At 33.8% G+C, this 20,031-nt stretch overlaps 1 protein-coding gene across 2 annotated transcripts; it reads right to left on the reverse strand.

Annotated features, from left to right (window-relative positions):
* Nucleotides 1–1,063: 1,063 nt before the first annotated feature.
* On the reverse strand, nt 1,064–19,218 carry LOC105318610 (solute carrier organic anion transporter family member 4A1). 2 transcript variants are annotated; one of them, XM_020063435.3, is made up of 13 exons: nt 19,061–19,218; nt 12,665–12,872; nt 11,537–11,859; nt 10,275–10,481; nt 10,048–10,150; nt 9,810–9,931; nt 9,599–9,717; nt 9,096–9,234; nt 8,779–8,977; nt 8,517–8,691; nt 8,158–8,426; nt 4,058–4,122; nt 1,064–1,381 (listed from the first exon to the last, which is right to left on the reverse strand). In XM_020063435.3, exons 2-13 carry the CDS (start codon nt 12,868–12,870, stop codon nt 1,098–1,100), a joined length of 2,211 nt encoding a protein of 736 aa, XP_019918994.3. In that variant the 5' UTR covers nt 12,871–12,872; nt 19,061–19,218; the 3' UTR covers nt 1,064–1,097. The 2 variants fall into 2 exon arrangements, with proteins under 2 accessions (XP_019918994.3, XP_011414119.3); XM_011415817.4 differs by having other exon boundaries at nt 12,665–12,885.
* Between the last annotated feature and the right edge of the window lie 813 nt (nt 19,219–20,031).

The following is a 20,031-nucleotide window of genomic DNA, read 5'->3' on the forward strand; positions in this document are numbered from 1 at the left end:
ACCTTATATAGATAGGGTTTTTATGTTATGGGTTTGATACCGCAAAATTTCTGGCATTATTTTTTTCTTATCTTTTGTTAAATATATTAAAAACTGAATATAGTTAGAAACAGTGTTTTGCAAACTTGTATCATAATATATTTGAATCGATTTAATTGGGAAAAAATAAATTCAAAATTGTATTTCATTACTAAACCGAATGGGCATTTGCGCCATTTTGTTCCCCCATTTTCTTTCTACCAGAGAGCTACTCGTCTATTAAAAGTTTTCATAGAGATTCCATTCATTTTCATCTCTTATATAAATTTATTTTATTCATGATGAAATTCTCATTGAATAGTATTAAAATCCAAACCAGTCTTTGCCTTTTAAATAAATCAATCAAAACACGTAATGATCACTTATGTTTCCAGAATGGCACATACACTATGCGAGTTTCAATTTCAAAAATGATATTAAAGTTTTAAAGACACAAGGAACCGAACAATAAACAAATAATATATATAAAATGTTATAACATAAACAGTAATTAAATTTAGAGTTCTTGCTCTAAGACAACGGCGATTCATAATTTTGGCATTGAATTAAAGATATAACAAAAAGAATGCGATGGTTTCATCAATCGTCTTTGATAATACAATTTATGTCCTCCATTTATCTTATGCTAAAATGTGTGGAAACCAGTTCCATCTTGGTCCTGCAGCTTTGTTAATTTTTACTCCTTTAAACACTACAAGTCATGATTTGATGAATATTGTCATTTATTAATGACGAAGATAAACAAATAACTACAAATAAACTACCTTAACTACTAGGGAGATCCCAGATAAACATAAAGAGACTTATTAAGCACCTAATTTCAGACAGGCAGTGGGATCTCCCTAAAGACTAAGTAAGACATAATTATCATTGATGAATACACATTTAGAAGATGGGAGATCCCAAGATAACATATATCCAAACTAGTCTACAACAATGGCAGGGGGATCTCCCTGTCCTATGAAAAACCAAAACGACGTAAAAATTAAGGTATTGAGTTTTTAATTTGTAAGATAGCTGCTCCATTAAATAAGTCTGTAATATTCTGTACATGGTATTTATATAACACTTTCTTTAGCGTCAACAAATTCGTAAGGCTTAATGGACGGTTTTTCATCTTCGTCGTCGGAAAAAGATTTCACCGGTGGTTTGTAAAAGTACTGAGCACAGAAATAAAACAAAACACTCAGGAACTTAGTGAGACACCACCAGATAAACATTTTAACGCCCATGTCTGTCTTCTTGTACACCCAACAACTTCCGGTTTCTCCGCACACTTCCTGCCACACTTGGCATGCGCTATCGATTATAGATCCAAGAATTAATGGACCAGGAGCTGTTCCTGAATTAAAAAAACGAAGTGTAATTGATTACTTCTATTGGACAAATATTTTCATGCCAATTACTACTATGGAAAAAGTTTAAAGAGTTTTGATTACTCTTTGGTTTATAAGTGCAAAAAATAATATCCGGACTTTTCGGTAAATATCGTATGCATGCATAGTTTTTAAAATATACAGTTTCTTTGTATTATTTTCACATCGACAAAAAAAATGTATGCCAAATAAATCAAAAATCCCACTTCAGTTAAAGAAAACAAGACGTGAATGGAAAAACGTCTCAAAATCCCGCATTTGCAGGAATGTTTTTATTACTGAAACAGGGAATAGTTCCAGTTTAGCGTAGTTATTTCTCAAATAGGTAACTACATGTCTGCCCAACCTGTCAAATGTCCTGTATCTGTGTACTTTGAACCATTTTAACAAGACCTAATGGACTTTCGGTTGGACATAGCTATTTATTTCTTACGTCAAAAATGATGCGGTTTCAAGCGAAATATACACAAATTGCGCTGTCTTACCTCAGCAAAGAAAATCTTGTTGATTTCAAAGAGCCATGGCTGAGTGGCCAGCAATGAAAAAGACAGGCCTACGTTACATTGCTGTTTGACACAACTACCTAAAGTCCAAGCTCTAGTTAAAATGGTTTTAATATAAGGCATTTGTTTTGAAAGTTTCTGGTATATTGAAAGATGATGAATTTATTAAGTTTTCTGAATATGTATTTTTCTCTATTAACTCTTGAAGATAGCCTACTAGAATATAAATGCATGTGACTGTGTACGTATTGTATGACATGGTATTGTAATGGTGTCTTTATTTTCGTTTTATTTTTTGTTAGAGCCTTTTATTACGGGCCGCCGGAAGGCGGTCCGTTATTTGATACACATTTAAATATTGTTACTGCGTTTCTGCGGGACAGTTCTTTATTGATAGAATTATTATTATGCATATTTTTATGAATTAAAAGTAAATTTGCATATAGAAATATGTTTTATGCCTTTTAAAAATATCACATATTTTTTGTCTTACTCGTAAATGAAAAATAGGTCATACTAGACTGTCGTGTTTGGCGCGTTTTTATCGAGACTATAATCTATTCGGAAAATTCCGGAGGTCGTCATTCGCAACGGGATCGGTATGCGGGACATACTAAAGACCTGAAATACTAAAGACCTGAATGTCATTAAATTTTACATAAAGGATATATTTGAATTTCTATGTGCCGTGTCAAATAAAATGACTTTATGTGTGTGTTTATTATATTTCCAAGTAAAATGTGGTAGAAAATATCATGAAATGACATCCATATCAATTATTTACGCAAAAATATGACAGACATAATAATTTGAATTGACTGGAAAATTTGAGCTAATCAATTTCTGTTTTATCACGTGGTCCCTTGAAATCATATAAACTAATGCATTAAGTTGTCATTCAATTCAATGCAAACAACCAAAAAAACAAACAAAAAAACAAAATGGTTTGAAATGCATAATCTCCAAGAGAAAAATGATGAGTTGATCTTTGTATTGTAAAAATCAATGTGTTTTCCATTCCTTCATACTATGGCAATGATCGAACAATTACCGTTAGAAATGCTTACAGTAACGAACTCGATTCTTTATGATAATACTAAAATGTTAAACTTCAAAACAAGTTGCTGAAAGTATATTTAAATTTACCATAAAAATTAGTACAACCAACTTTTATTTTCTTCTTTGCGGTGTGTTTTTATGTAAACAACCAATGATTCATACAACAATTATATTTTTTGCGGCCCATTTGACGCTTGCGTCAAGATAATTTCTTGTTATATGTTGGCACACGCTTGGTGAATAAAGCTGAGAAAATATTGTATGCTTTTGTGGTTCACTTCGATGTTCTTCTAACAGCATAACATGTGTCTCAAAATGTGCCCAAGTTACTGCAGAGCACAGGCGTAAGAGAGGCATGATGGTATCCTTCATCAGAATTACACTTTTGATGGTATGATTTTTACGGACGAAAGTCGATTTCAATTTTACAGATGAACCCAGAAAAGGTGAGAAAATATGGACATTGTAAACAAAATGGTTCCGAAGTTCTCACCAGCTGTTACGATGTGGGATGAAATAAGCAAGTTGAATTGGGATTAACTCCACTTGTTTCTGTGAGCAGAAATATATCCACAATAAAAAATTGTGATATTTTGATGAATGGTTTGCTGTTGTTTAATGTTGTGACAAATGATCTAACATATGTTTTGCAACAACGCTAGACCGCACACCTCAACCTATTCCCTTGAATAGTTCACACAGAATCACATGGCCGAAATGGAATGGCCTGCCGCATCCCCGGATTTAAATCAGACAGAAAATGTTCGACAGATCATGAAAAATCGTGTGGAAAAAATTCAGCCAGAAAATATCACACACTAGAAAGTTAAAATCGTGAAAACGTGGATGGGTTTAGGTCAGAACCATATAGACTCGTTTATATGCAAAGGCGCATCGCGCAGTGTCACAATCGACACGGGGGTCTAACTGATTATTAACTTTATGCATTTTGAACGTATTAGTTCAATTTTCAGTCATTTGTTAAAAAGTGATGACATTGTAACAAATTAAAGAATAAAACTACTTAAATTGAAATCTGGCTTTGTTTTGCACTTTACTATATTATAACTTTGCGAGTACCTAAGAGTCTGAGAAAGAGCCACTGCACCCCGATTGCAAGAGTTTTCTGTTTAGGTGCCACACATCTGAAAAACATTCAAATAGGATGAATCGCAGGGTAACATTTTATCTATTGATTATGTTTTTGCCGAAAAGGAAAGAACATCTTAAGTACAATAAAAGGTATAATAAAACAAGAGGCCCATGGGCCACATCGCTCACCTGAACAGCAGTTCCTTGTGACATTCTATTTCGTAGCATATGCTTTTTTCTATTTTTAAACATTGAACCCTTTATGGGGCCCCAGTATTGGTCCGAGGTTTATAGTTGGCTTTAACAACATAAATAGTAACATAGGAATGAAAATGTTTAGCACTGTGGCGGGACCGCACGTACAAAGCCTGAAAAAATGAACGTAGAAGAGTTCCACATCAAGAGGAATAACTCTCAGACTGTACAGAACAACATCAAGAAAGATAACTTTTGGTTCCACTACATTAGAGTTTACACAATTTGAGGATCCTTGCATAGTAATCTCACAAATTGTAGCATTATAGTTCTCGAGAAAAACTTTTAAAAACATTTTCAATATATCTTTCTAGGTTAAACTTTGAACCCATCTTGGGGCCCCAGTATTAGTCAAGTGCTAAAGCTTTATTTATTTGGAATCTACATTATTTAAGGATGCTTGCATAGTAATCTCACAAGCTGAAGCATTATAGTTCCATAGAAAAAGATTTTTAAACATTTTCCCTCTATATTTCTATGCTAAACTTTGAACACCTCTTGGGGCCCAGTATTAGATCGAGGGTCACGGCTTTTATAATTTCGAATCTACACTATTTGAGAATGCTTACGTAGTTATCTGACAAATTGAAGCATTGTAGTTCTTGAAAAGAAGATTTTAAAACATTTTCCATTTATACTTCTACGTTTAACTTTTAATCCAGCTTGGGTCCCCAGAATTAGTCCAGGGGTCACTATTTTAAAACTATCAAACCTACATTATCCAAGGTGTTATGCATGCTAGTAAACTCACAAATTTAAGCATTGTAATTCTTAAAAAGAAGAATTTTCAAAATGTGTTACCTTTATATTTCTATAATAAACTTTGACCCCTCTTGGGGCTCCAGCATCGGTCCGGGGGTCATGATTTTACCAATTAAGAATCTACATAAGCCAGGGATGCATGCATAGTAATTCCACAAACTATAACATTGTAGTTCTTAAGAAGAACATTTTTAAACGTTTCCTTTATATTTTTTAAAATGTTTGAATTTGGAACCCCCCTTGGTGCCCCATTATTTGTCCGGGAGTCACGATTTTTCAAATTAGAATCTACATTATTTAAGGATGTTCATGTATGCATAGTAATATCCCAAACTGTTGCATTATAGTTCTTGAGAAGAAGATTTTAAAACATTTTCCTTTATATGTTAAAATTTAAACCCCTCCTGGGGCCCCACTTTTTGTCCGGAGGTCACGATCTATACAATTTAGAATCTTCACTATATATACAACTTTTGTGTAAATATTTGCATTTTTGGTGCAGTAGTTATTGAGAAGAAAGATTTTAAACATTTTTTCTATGTACATGTAGTTCTATGTTAAATTTTGAACCCCGCCTGGGGTTTCAATTTAGATTTAGATTTAGATTTTCAATTTAGAGTCTTCACTATACATATCAAAGGCCGGAACGCCCACAAAGGCCTCGAGCTGACATTTTCTTTAAGATAGGTATCATTAATTTAAATTTCTGTACCAATAGTCGTATATCAATTAATATCAGAATAAAAATATTTTGTGTAACTAAATTCGTACATATTATAGTATTTTTTGCCAAGCAGACAACATACAAATACACATAAAACATGGGTTCATCAACAAGAGTTAACAAAAGCCCTCGCCGTGCACCGGGACACATCCGTCCTCGACCAGGGAGCTCGCGGAGATCCGTGCAGGTGTCACTACAGTATTAAATTTTACTATATATTCTTACCAAAGTTGCACAACTTTACATACAGATTAAAAATTCAAAACGAACTTCTGGAAAAAATCCTCTTGACATATTTTTAAACAACGCTTCATTTACAATTTTCTAGCAAAATACACACGTGCATCCAGCACGGCGTGAGACTTTGTTTACCTCCAAGTTACATATGTGTTTGAAAATCAAGCCCAGGCCTTTAACCCCCCCCCCCCCTCCGGAAACAACACGCATCAAAAATTCAAATGACCTCGCATTATTACAAAACAGGGATAGTTAGACCTCTTACACATTGTTTTTTATCTTATAAAAAATCAGCTCCTGTTGCGTGCGGAAACGCCCCGAATTCAAAGGAAAATTCGGGAATTATTTTGCCTCAGCCATGTCAGTGAAATACTGTTATGACACCCGCACACGCTGTCTGAGTTAGGTCGTACGTACAATAAGTCCATAAATACCACAATATGCAACTATATTTTTATATGCAATTTTAACATCACCATGTGACTGTATACTCAGTAGATTTCCTTATAAAATACGTAGTGTGCATTTGTAATACAATGAATCATAACTCATCATGGTTACAAAAACCGAAGAAATTTTAAAGTTCATAATATAAATAAATTATCTTCTTTCTGCTTTAAACACTCTTTGAACAAATTTTACGGGTTCATCATTTGTATACGAGGGTAACACATAAACAGTGTTTCCCTAATTATAATAAAACATACTTGTTTTTAAATTGAATTCCCGTGTAAAACAAGATTATCTATGGTATGGTTGTTTACAAATAAATCCACACCACGTGCGTTGATCTGCCAATGCTCAACCAAACTAGCTGCAATCTTGCAACAAAATCAGAAGATAAATTTATCGCTTATAATTATCTTGGAGACCGTGCCCGATAAATAATAATTTTATACATCAATTTATATGTTTATCGGGTACGGTATCCAATTAAAATGTAAGCGATGAACTAAAATAATATTTAGTGAATTTTTACACCTTATCGTATTCATCCGTCATTTCTTATTTAAACAACCTTTTATGCTTATGCAATGAGTTGTCAATAATCAGGGACACAGTTGGGTTTTTTGGTGCACAATTTAGTTGAATAAATGGAACAAAAGTCATGTAAACATTTTTCCTATGTATTTGTATATTAAACTTTGAACCCCGCCTGGGGCCCCAATTTTGGTCCGGGGGTCACGATTTTTACAATATAGAATCTTCACTTTATATAAAAGCTTTTGTGTTAATATTAGCATTTCTGGTGCAGTGGTTCTTGAGAAGAGGATTTTTAAAACATTTTCCTATGTATTTCTATGTTAAACTTTGAACCCCTCCTGAGGCCCCAGTTTTAATCTGAGGGTCACAATTTTTACAATTTAGAATTTTAACTATATATACAAGCTTTTGTGTAAAAATTGGCATTTCTGGTGCAGTGGTTCTTGAGAAGAAGATTTTTAAAGACACGCACCCTATACTCACTGTTTCGCAATTATCTCCCTTTTGAAAAGGGCTGTACCCTTTATTTTAACAATTTATAATCCCCTTTCCATAAGGATGCTTTGTACCAAATTTGGTTAAATTTGGCCCAGTGGTTTTTGAGAAGAAGTTGAAAATGTGAAAAGTTTACAGACGGACGGACAGACAGACAGACGGACGGACGGACGGACGGACGACGGACAACAGGTGATCAGAAAGCTCACTTGAACCTTCGGTTCAGGTGAGCTAAAAAAATATATTTAAATGGGCATAGTTATATATTTGTTGTTGAACATACAAGAAAGAGCAGCAATATGTTTAAACGATCGAAAATCGCTTTTACTACTCAATTAGATAGAAAGCTTGCAAATGATGTTATCAGATACTTTTACTTGCTTTTACTAGAGCTAATGTGTTTAACAATGCAGATAAATCAAAGTATAATTTACATTGTACGTTGCAGTGTTTTTTTACCGATGGGATATTATTTTTACAACCAAACAGAAGGCTTGGTTTTTAAAGAAAGCACAAAAGAGGAAAGCACACTCAATGACAGATATTATTTTTATAATATTAAGGAAGATATAAAATGGATGAGTGCTGCGTGGTATCAAAAGTCATCTGATTAGTTGCCGTCTAAAAATACCTTAAAGTCGCTGTTTGTGTCGGTGAGACGGTGGTAAACGTCATCAGCATGCCTATAAATAGCAACGGAACAACGACCCAGATCAGCTTGCAGTCGCCGGGACAGATTCCCTGGAAGGCGTTTGGCATGGCTGTAGGGTTCGTTTGATTGGATATTACGGTAGATGACGTCATTGAAATGGTTGTAGTTTCTGCTGCTTCTCTCGTATTGTTCTTCATCATCGCTGTATACATAAAACTGTTTTGAATACAGGTACAGTCCATATAAGCCTGGAAAAAAACCCCCAGTTGTTTTGTGATTCGAAACAAATATGTACAAATGATTTTTTAGATATAAACACATACGGTGCTGATGTGTACCTTAAATTTACCCATAGGGCCGTCCATCCACGTGTAATTGAGTCTACATCCTGCATGACAAGGGGAAAAGTAGACCAGTCCGTCCATACCACACACTGGTTCATAGGAAATGGATGAACAGTGGCACGCGGCATTGCAGGAACCTGTTAAGTTACTCTCGACATCTCCAAAATCTCTATAAAAAAATCATACCCCTTATTCCCATGACTCTTTTTGCATATAACATATCAAAAGTTGTACGTTATTGAGTAGAAATACTGACCCTTTGGTAATATATTCTGAGGTTACACCAGCCATTTGCATTTTGGGGCATTGGATAAAGAATAAACACCCAAAGATTAAAGCAGTTATAGCCACAATGAGGTCCATTCTTATGATCCCCCTCACTTTCAGTTTGAGCTTCTTCACCAACAATCCTCCCAACAGCATTCCTCCCCCAGCGCCTGGAACTGTCACAATTCCTAGAAGATTTTTTGATCATTTAAAGCAAAGTATGCTATTATTTTACTTATGATTAACAAATAATCATTTTCAGTTATATAACCAAGGTCAGCAAAGAGTCATGTATATCGAACTAACCCATCAGAAGTCCAGCAAAAGGAGCTGGTAAATTGAATTTTTCCTGGAAAAACTTGGCTCCAAAGGCAGCTATTCCACTGACGATCATCCCCTCTGTACAAGTTGCCAGGGCAAGGAACAGGAAAGTTGGGTTCATTATCTGTTGTATAGGAAATACTTGTCACAGTTCTTCTTATTCCAAAATTTAGAAAAACAAGCGAACATTGAATTAACTAACAATCTTAAAATATATGTATATCGGTGATAGTTTAAACAGTCCGAATTTCTGATATATTTGCAAGTGCATTAAGAGAACGTGTGTTTAAGAGGTGTTAGAATCTAAGCAAAAGAGCGATATGGAGGGTGGTACAAAAACAAAATGAACGTGCCTTAAAATGAAACGGAGACTCATCTTAATTTAAATAAAATCGCTCCAGCCATTTCAAAAGCATTAGCTTACGCGCAATACTAATATTTTTAATGTGTTCAAAGGAGCAAAAGATAACAAAAGTTAGCCCCCGTACCAGCGCCACCAACATCCGTGGGAAATCTCTCCATCCGGGCCTCTGTGTCGGGTCTTCATCTTCGGTCTTCGCCGAAACGTACGCCTCTTCCTCCCGCTCTTCCAAAAGTTTCCTGCTTCCTGTTTATTATAATATCAAACCATCCGTCAGAATTCACAAGAATCACGAATTCTTGTCTAATGCATATCATATCAAGATGACTATTATTTACCAGGCAGTCGTTTAGGAAATCCAAGAACAGGAACAGTTATCAGCATCATTACGGAACCCACGATGAGGAAGTTGATCCACCACGCCCCAACCCAGCGAGGGTCAATCGGTGTCAAGTTTAGACTGTCAATTAAATACTTTCAATTGTTATAAAAAAATTTGGCGACCTTATAATATTTTTATAGCAATGTGGATACTAAGTAGCTTTGGTCATATTGAAATTAAAAAAAATCACCTACTCTTCGGGATTTACTTTATCAAAATCTGTGTAAATAGACAATGTCTGAGCACCAAGCATGTATCCCGCCGCCACGCCCACAGAGGCTGCTGCATATATAAGTCCTGAATACACAAAACAAAAATACCAACATCTGTAGGAAACATCACATGTATTTTAGAACTTAAAGATGTTGCAATTAAGTTCCATCATACAGTTCAATGATCCTTTACATCTAGTATTATCTACCTAAGTAAAAAGAAGTGTTCTTGGCTTTCGTGTTGTTGTCGATGTAGGTTGTGCCCAGAGTAAACATGGGGGTGGATCCGGCGCCGTGGAGGGCGTTGGCCAGCATGAACACATATAGGTGGTTCTGAACATTCGATTCAGTGTTGGTCTCTAAACACGACGTACTTGTAGCGTTCGCGTAACAAACGTTCTCGAAATCATCAGCATCTAAATTTATAGTAAATGCATTTACATTTCGCTTTCATACCCATTGTTAGAAAGCCTAGCCAACTCGTTGAGGGTTTCCCTCGTTTTCAAAAATAACATGACCCTTTAGTTTGGAGTAATAAAAAGTGTAATGAAAATATGCATTCTGAGATAGGTGACACGTAAGTTTCACTATCGCTCACTTACAATAGGCAAACTTTTCGTTTGGTTTTATGAATAATTTTAGGCCAATTCCACACGGGGGTCTTCACACTTTTGTGAGAGAAATGAATGCTGACAGTAGAACTATTGTTTATCCATGATCCCCCAATAACAAAAAAGTCGCTTTCTAATCAGTGGATTGAAAAACAATTATACTCTGTCCCGAGTTTTTGCTTCCACCACTTTTGCTTGATATTTCAATAATAGTAAATACCTTTGTGCTCAAACTACGTTCATCCACTAATATGAAAAATGTCCAGATTATCTGTTTTGAAACGCCCCCTCTACCACTTCAGGTTTCAATACACATCCAAAAATTGAAACTCTACGGAGATTTTGCATTGGATCAGCCATTAAAAAACCCGGATGATAATGTTAAAATATTGCGCGATGTATTCCGAGTGTATTCCGAATGGAGAAAAGATGTAAACATTTCCCATTACAAATCTCCGTAAGTAAAATATTTTCGTTCCTATGAAATTTTATGAGTGAAAAGGGATAATTGTTCAATGAAGATATCTTGGATATATTCCCTTTCATCGATTTCAATTGTATTTCTTTCACAGGTATGTGTATTTTTATTAAAAATCATCAAAAATTGATGGAAGCAATAACTTGGGACAGACTATAGTAGTTATGAAACTACTTATTTTTCAGTTTGTTCACCGTCAGTAAGCGTCATGAGTTTGCGACGATTACAAGTTATTTGTCTTACTTTAAACTCAAAGAAGAAAACATTACACTTCTTATAAGCAGATTTCGAGTTCGATTGGATTTATGAAACGTTTCCCAGATGAGTTGACTATATTATAGTTAAAATGATTTATATTGGGTCAATGAAACTGACTGGTTACCTCCTGACACGCTGTATAATCCTGTGAAGAAATGGGGTAATGAAAATATGAAGGAGCCGATTCCGAGCGTGATGATACCGAGCCCGATCAACCGAGGCTTGTGTCTCTCTCCGCCATAGAAACTGATGAACAACACTAAGAAGAAGGCGATGAAGTCGTTAGAACTAACAATGAGACCGGACTTAGAGCTGGGAAGCTCGAATCTCTTCTCCAGCGTAGAGATGATGGCGTTGATGACGCCATTAACAAGGTATCCCTGGAACAGGCTGAACACACAGGTGAAGAACACGTACCACCGGATGGAGTTAAAGACCTGGAGGCAGCTAGAGAGAAACAGGAAAATATAGGTGAAGAAAACGTAACCATTGGAGGGAATAAAGACCTGAAAGCAACTAGTGAGAAACGAAAAAATATAGGTGAAGAATGAGTACCATCGGTGAGAGTTAAAATCGAATGTTTGGATTTTTTTATAACAAAAGAGTAAAATATACTTGACATGTATTAGGCCTACATTGTTACTATTGATCTGTGTTGTATATTGATCTTAGTTATTGAACAATAAGATCGAGATTCGCTGCGATTATTACAAAAGTCTAACTGGGCGAAATGAAGAGAACCATCGGAAATTGAAACATTGTCACATATTTTTACTTAATTATATCTTTTATTCATTGTACTAAAGCAAAACATGGTTTTAAGTTTAGCAGTTAGCATATTCGTTAAACGCTTTATATCATGTAACCAAAACTATAACACAACCAGATGCTTTTTCAAAGCGCTACCTCTGATGCATCAAAGAATTGTAAGTACTGAAAGCTGGACCAGTTACTAATGTTTGAAACTCATTTATTGAACCAGAATGACAAATTTTTCAATTTTAAATTTATAATTATATAATAGTGGTTATACTATATACGTGCTGAGTTGGACAATGAAACGACATATTGAATGACTATTATTAACTGAATAATAAGATAAAATGAAAATATTGATGTAAATATTACAAATAACTTAGATTTACACAAAGCATTAGCCAATCTTTTTGATAATAATGAAAGTAAAGTTGTTGATGAGCTACTTATTCAATTGTAAGCTAGGCTTGTTGGTGATTCGATGGTGAACACTTACTCTGGTGTAAATTTCCCCCAGCCATATCGGAGGTGTTTCCTTTCCCATTCCTCGTCCTCAACTTCACCCTCGTCTTCTGAGTCGGGATCGGGATACTGAGTTCCAACAGTCTGCCAGCTGTTACCATTGTCCAGGTTCAGAAAGCTTGATCCCCATATGTGACTTTTCTCATCCTGACTTCCGTAGAGATCTGTCAAGTTGTTCATTTCTATATATGAAAACTGGAAGTAATATTCAGCGTTTTACAAATAAGGAGTTCCAGAAAAATGGTTAGTTTAAGTCATTTGAACAAGATAATGCAAAATAAAAACTGTCTATAAGAATTTACACTGAGGTGATTCCGTCTCGCCTTTTTTAGGGGGGGGGGGGTTAAGTTTTTTTCCTATCATTAAAATCAATTAAATAATTATTATCAAAGAACAAACTTTGATTATCCAAAATGTACGTCATTTTCTTAACAGATATTCTCAACTGAAATCAAATTTTAAAACGTGTAACAGCTTTACAACTTTTATCAATAGTTGTGAAGTTTTAAAATGCAAATTTTTAGAACTTATATTAATTAATTGATACAAAACAAAAATTAGGAAATATTACAAATATTGTTACTTGCATATATTTTTACGATTTCGTGATTTAATTCCTTCTTTCCTGCTTAAAATATAACATTTCCATGTATTACCATTAAATCCTAAAGTAAATGGAACTGTTTCTACCCCTTGATGAGCAAGAATGTCCTTTTGCAAATATTTTAACTTCATGTTGAAAAACAAAGTCTTTAAAACCCTTTGTTTTTTTTGGTTTTTTTTTTTTTTTACAGAAAATAGCTGTTATGTCAAATGTTAATAGAGTTTTTTAAAAAAGTTTTTCTTTATGTAATGATGTAAACTGTTGCGTTACATGAATATATTACAAAGCAAGTATAAACAGCATCGTAAAATCTTGGTACGGTCGGAGATCAAAACATTCAATTATACAGTCAAATGCACGTTACTTTGTATCTCCTACATTACCATTAATATTTTGTCTATTCCATTTCTATCGATTATTATTGTACATTTTCAATACATTGTATCTAAGACATTAAATGATTCGAGAAGAGGTAAAACTTAAACATAGAAAAAAGTTGCAAAAATTAAACAAATAAATATATATAAACGTGCGAAAAGACGACATATATCAAATATTATTACACAAAAGTCTGATTTTATAAATATACCGAATGATACTTAATATTATCAAAGAATTGTAGAGTGGTATTCATAGTTAGATAACTGAATTACATAACGTTTGTCTCTTGACTTTAAAGTATCGAGTTGTGTTGCTGATTAACATGTATCATTGTTTAAATATTGACTTTCTTGTCCTTTCATTAAGTTGTCTAACAAATGAGCAGCAATAGCACCTAACGCTGAATTATTCGTAATTCGAACTTAGTTTCGTTAAGTTACCATTTGAAATACTATAACCTATAAAATGAGGTTCAAGAAAAAAACTTCTTAATTTGGTCTTTGTAATAGCATGAAATTTATTAGAATTGAATAATGTCATGTCCTATTAGTGGATTGCATCATGCACAAGAGTTAACTTGGATTTGTATGTAGCTACAAAATGAATGTCTGTTACTGCTTCATTTGCTAATGTGTAAATATTTGCGAAAAAGTCGGATTGACAACATTAAGGACTGTTTTTAACAATTATTATATTTTACTTAGACTAAGTGTAAACAGGGATTTCATCAATATTTGCTGAATACTAATTTTCGTGAATTTCGTTTTTAAGTTGATCCACAAAATTACATGTTCATTGAAGTGCAATTTCTATTAATTAACATTTTGTATTGATAGGGTCATTGGCTACGAATTTACTTATTCTTGAAACTGTGATTTTTTCACTTTATCCTCGAAAATTGATACCCTCGAATATTAATGACACAGTATACTTCAAATGTTTCATGTGAATAAAAAATGTTATGCATAGCACCTTATCTATACTGTACATAAATATGTTCCTAAATAGTAAAATGGTTGCCTGAAATGTGAAGTCAGGGAGCTGTTGATACTTTAATATTTTGACGTTGACGTATTTTCTTTCTAAATAGACATACAATTTACTTAAAGAAATAATTGTTTTCTATCAATTTTTAGATTTGATTTTAAAACCCTCAAGGACTTTTACAATTTTCAATTTATAAAAATTGAATTTGATAATGTTTTTTTTATTTTCCTTAAAATACGAGATATTGATTTTATCATGCTTAACAAAGATATTTTTAATATTCAACCAAATAATTATTGTCGGAGCCCCGGTTAGAAACAAAATACAGGGGTCACAATTCATTTTCACGTAGACGAAGCCCGTACCACTAAATGCAGACCCCTCGGTACAACTAGATACTAGTATTGTGTTTGTCAACATATTATGAGACAATAACAGCCAACTGTCGAGTGACCATGATAATATCAATCAAATCTCTAGAGGACATTATCAATGATAGAGACACGAGGTCACCGGGGCACCTTAACCCAAGTCTCTGAGACAACTGACATCTTAGAACAGTATGGTATAGCGAACAATTCTGTTGATTCCCGAAAATCCTCTGTAATTTTATTCTAACCTAAAGGCCTAATGAACAAGTTATTAACGAATTAACGATTAATCAAGAACAAGGGAATAGCTGTATAAAGGATATAATTACTTATAAGTTTTAATCTGATTTTGCTCGTTTGTTAAAATCTGCATAATAACTGGTCAATGAAAAGAGACATTTGATTGGCTCAATCAATACACAATCCTGTTTTTCTATTTGCAAGTAACACTAAAATACCTCAGTAGTTTCTAGATTGTTCATAGCGTGTTATTTTGAATATTAAAAAGGTTACAAAACAGTGCACAAGAAGAGTGAGTTCTATATGTCGCTTGTTACTAGACAAAATTTAGGTTATGATTAGAAATGCATTACCAAAGGTTTGAAAAAAATGTTTTCCTCAAACCATAATCATATTTCTTTTAATGTAAATAAAGAATCTTATATTGATCAAACAACAACTACCGGTAATACATGTCGCATATTTATTATTGTTGTGTGATATATGGATACTTCTAATGCATTTCTTTGCATCCTAAAAATGAAGAGGCCAGGCAGAATGAAAACTTAAACATTCTTTTATCGCAACCACTAGTCGCATCAGATTTTCTTGATTCCGCTTGTGTACAAAACCTAAATTTAAGTTAACATACTCGTTGTGTAAAACACAACATCGGAGTCAGAAGTTCACGTAACTTTATTTTTAGACAAGGTCAAAACTAGGGGCTTAAAACCAGCAGATTTACTTTGTGTCCCCTCGGACATTGAGAGGTCTATCTTCATTGAAAAAAAGAAATGAAAACTATTATAAGTTTTCTGGTCTTTCAAATTTAAGGAACTTTCAAAGAATTGTTCATTAAATCTGGGTGAAACTTGATGTGGTAGATAAGCGGTTTTGTAGATTGTATCTCATCTGTTCATTGGAGTACTACTTTATCAATTTCAAATCATGTTTAAATATTGACATTCTCGCCCTTTCATTAGATTGTCTGAAGAGTTAGCAATCATGTCATTTGACCAATATGATATCATTCAATTGTTTTTTATTTGAACTTAGTATGTTAAGGTAGCTTTTTGGTTGAACGAAAAATGATAGTTTAAACTATTAAATGCAAACATAACTTGAATTTATGTTTTTTTTATGGCACTAAACTTTGACCCGTGCTAGCACAAGTTGATATTGCAAATGATATCGGACATTTACGAAATAGATACATCGACACACCGTATTGTTTACATTTACAAAACCAAGCATTAAGCCTACAAAAATGCTATTAATTTCACTACACTCTGCTTAGTTAGAATAATCCACCTGTGTCTTGGGAGAGGCCTTCACCACAATTAAAATGCCTTCTATATACCCGTAAAGTAGCAAAAATTACAGAATCGCTCCGCAACGACACTTTTTCACCTACGTTTTTACTCGCTTTAAATTTTCACACCATGTTGACATTCGGAACTCTTGGGATTTTTCATATTAAATGCACTGAGTTACAGTTTTCTCCCCTATTTTCTTTGATTAACAGAATATAAAGCAAATTTTCGATGAAAATTAGCACGTTTTTGTATTATCGTTTCTGAGTTTATCCATGCAAATGTGATATAAAATTTTAAGAGTTTCCCGTGATTAAGCGTGAATGTAATGCACATGCGCAATATTGTTAAACCCAAAAAATCCAAATGATTTCCGGATTTATTTTTTTTTTTTTTAGGAATTTTCGTTGATTATTAATTAGAGAAGTTTGATTGAGAAAAAATAAAAACAAATGGTTATCTTCAAGTACCAATGATGTTTAAAATATATAAAACAAAAGGCAGCACTCTACGAATCATCGGTATTAAAGCCCGAAAATTCGAGTCAGTTATTTCAATATAATAATATAGATTGGAGCTATATAATTACTGGTATCGCATAATGCAAATTATTTTTCTTGCATCGTGAGAATGCTTTCTCCTTTTCAATAAAAGATGATAAATAAATATATGGTATTGCGAATCAAAAATCTTTTTCTAAGAAAATTGATATCCTGAATGATAGATAATGTTTTATAACTGATGTGTTGTTGTTAAGCTAAGTAAGGAAGGAATTTAGATCGCAGTCAACAAAAGTCAAAACTTTGGAATTCGTCTTTTGAAGAATATATAATTAAAATGAAAAATCAAGGTAATAAATTGTTTTTGCACAATGACCACAGAATGTCATAAAAGGGCCACAAAAAGAATCTAATTTGTTTTAGACAAACACAGGACTTTAACGTGTGCACGCAAAGGTTGATCGAGTGAGATGAACAGAATAATAGATGTAAAAGAAGATAACTGTATATCACTTTAGTTAAGCAAGTGACCCTATTCCAGCACAGACCAAAACAGTACAGTAACTGTGTTTGTGAAGTGAGCAATGTGGCTCACGAGCCTCTTGTTTCATCACATTGGTCATTCAAATTTAATCATTGACCCGTCTGCTGTCCGTGACGACAAGTTATCTACTAGGTTTATCAAACAGCAAACAGTCCAGCTGATTACGTTACTATGCTTACCGCCCTGATACAGCGGTATCGTTGTCATTTATTGAGATATAAAGTTTAAAATCGATTAAGATTCATATTTTTTTTTCTTAAATTTTCTTAAAGACATGAAGTATAACGTTGTTGGTTTGTTAAAATATATAATGATAACCATTAGTGAATGAACCTGAGAATCACGTCCCAAATCCCAGAAAAGGGAACCTTCATTTTCACTTATTAGTCCCCTACCGGTTTTCACCGGGGGGAACTATAGCTTTCCTCTGCGTCCGTCCGTCTGTCTGTCCCACTTCAGTTTTCCACACTTTTATTCTTTATGCGTTTGATAAAAAATATGAAATTTGCTGAACAGCTTCAAAATGTCAAACTACAGATCAAGTATCTTTTGTACACTTTTGTATCGTCTGGTTGACATATTTTCGAGAAAATTAATTTTTTATATTCCAATTTTTTAATGTTCGGGTTCGATATTCTGCATAACAGTGCATTGTTTCCACAATTTCCACAAACCGGTAGGGGACGTGTATAGCTTATGCAATACTCTCAGAATGCTTGTTATAATAATGTATACTCAGAAAAGCCCCGATCTTTTTATTTGATGTTTGCATTAATATATTTTAAAAAAGGTTGACAACTAGTGTAGCTAACTCTGAGAACTTCTTGTCAAGACGGTAGGGGCCTTCGCTTTTTTCCGTCTATAAAATTTAAAATTAGAATTGTTTTTCGACTATTTCGCCTTGATGATGAAACCATGGTGTTTTCTATTGTATCCTGTAAGTTTTTTCTCAGATAATTAAGCTATTTTGTCAACTTTTTGAGATGGCGATATCAAACAATTGGACTAAATGCTATATTGATATCAGATTTAAAATCGTGTTAAAACATTATATTAATATTTAATTTGTTTTGTCGTTTTATTCTACTTTTTAACAGTAAATATGCCGTGTATGATGAATTTCACCATGTGAAATGTGAACTTTCTTTCAAAATGATATTGTCAATTAATTAGTAATCAGTTAATAAAATATCTTACTTCATGCAGATTTCATATACTAGAATGTTTTGATTATTTTGACAATTTTTTTAATTACTTATAAGCTTCTATATGAGTATTTTGATAAACGTTTAAAGCTACAAACAGGTAGCATTGTCTTGACTGATAATTGTCTTTATCTTTACACTTACCGACAGTGCAAATACAGTGCAAGTGAAAAAAGGTCAACGTTTGGTTGCTGCAAGTCACTTATAGAATAGATAATATTTGGGTAGCACGAAAAAGGGACTTACCTCCGTGTACGTTAGCTCGTCGGATACCAAGTGACAATATTAGGGTGAAGGTAAGACAAGCATTCAAAACCTTGATAACAGGAATCCATATATCTTAAAGTATTCAGATAAAAGGCAGGTGAATTGAATGCTAGGTCTGCATAACACTGATGGGTCACAGTTTGGTCAAATTTTGAGACAGATGTCCTCTAGGTCCAAGAGCACGGTGATACAGGTCTACTGATAAGATGCGGATATTTCTTGTTTGGCCGAAATGCTTTAAAAAACTCACAATCTTTCAGCGAATTTACCAGGTACATGTACCTACGGAAGCCCTGGGAGGACATTGACTTACTTCTTAATTGTTATGAGCCCAGGAAGGCCATATTGACTTACTTAATTGTTATGACTTATTTATTATGACTAACATGTACTTATTATTGGATGACATTTTTTTTTTAATTTCCAGCAATGAATAACACGTGGCGGTGGCATACCGCTCAACATGGACACTGACAACACTAGTTCCAGCAAAGAAGATTGGTTTTTATTGATATAAAGAATATTTTTATATATGCACCCGAGATCGAAGTAATTATATAGGGGGACATATATTGGTTTAATAATTCAATCCGTCACTGTCCTGTGCCAACAATCTTTATCTTTATTTTAGAATAATTACAGTAAAATACCGCTGTGAACTGAAATATTTTTTTTTATTACCTAATCAAAGGGATTTTGTTGTTTTATTACAAATTAAATATTTGCGTCTATTTTGAACTGCCGGTGTAACGAAGAATATTGACCCGGGTTGAAAATTGACCCGGGGGTCATTTTTCAACGTTGAATATTGACCCGGGGGGTCAATTTTCAACGTTGAAAATTGAGACCAAAATCGTGAAATTTATACCCGGGGTCATTTTCAACGGTTTCAAAGATTTTTCTAAACTCTGATGACCTCGACCCGTTGAAAATTGATCCTGTTGAGAAAT

This window comes from Magallana gigas, chromosome 2, assembly GCF_963853765.1.
Source record: "Magallana gigas chromosome 2, xbMagGiga1.1, whole genome shotgun sequence".
NCBI classification, from domain to species: Eukaryota; Metazoa; Mollusca; class Bivalvia; order Ostreida; family Ostreidae; genus Magallana; species Magallana gigas.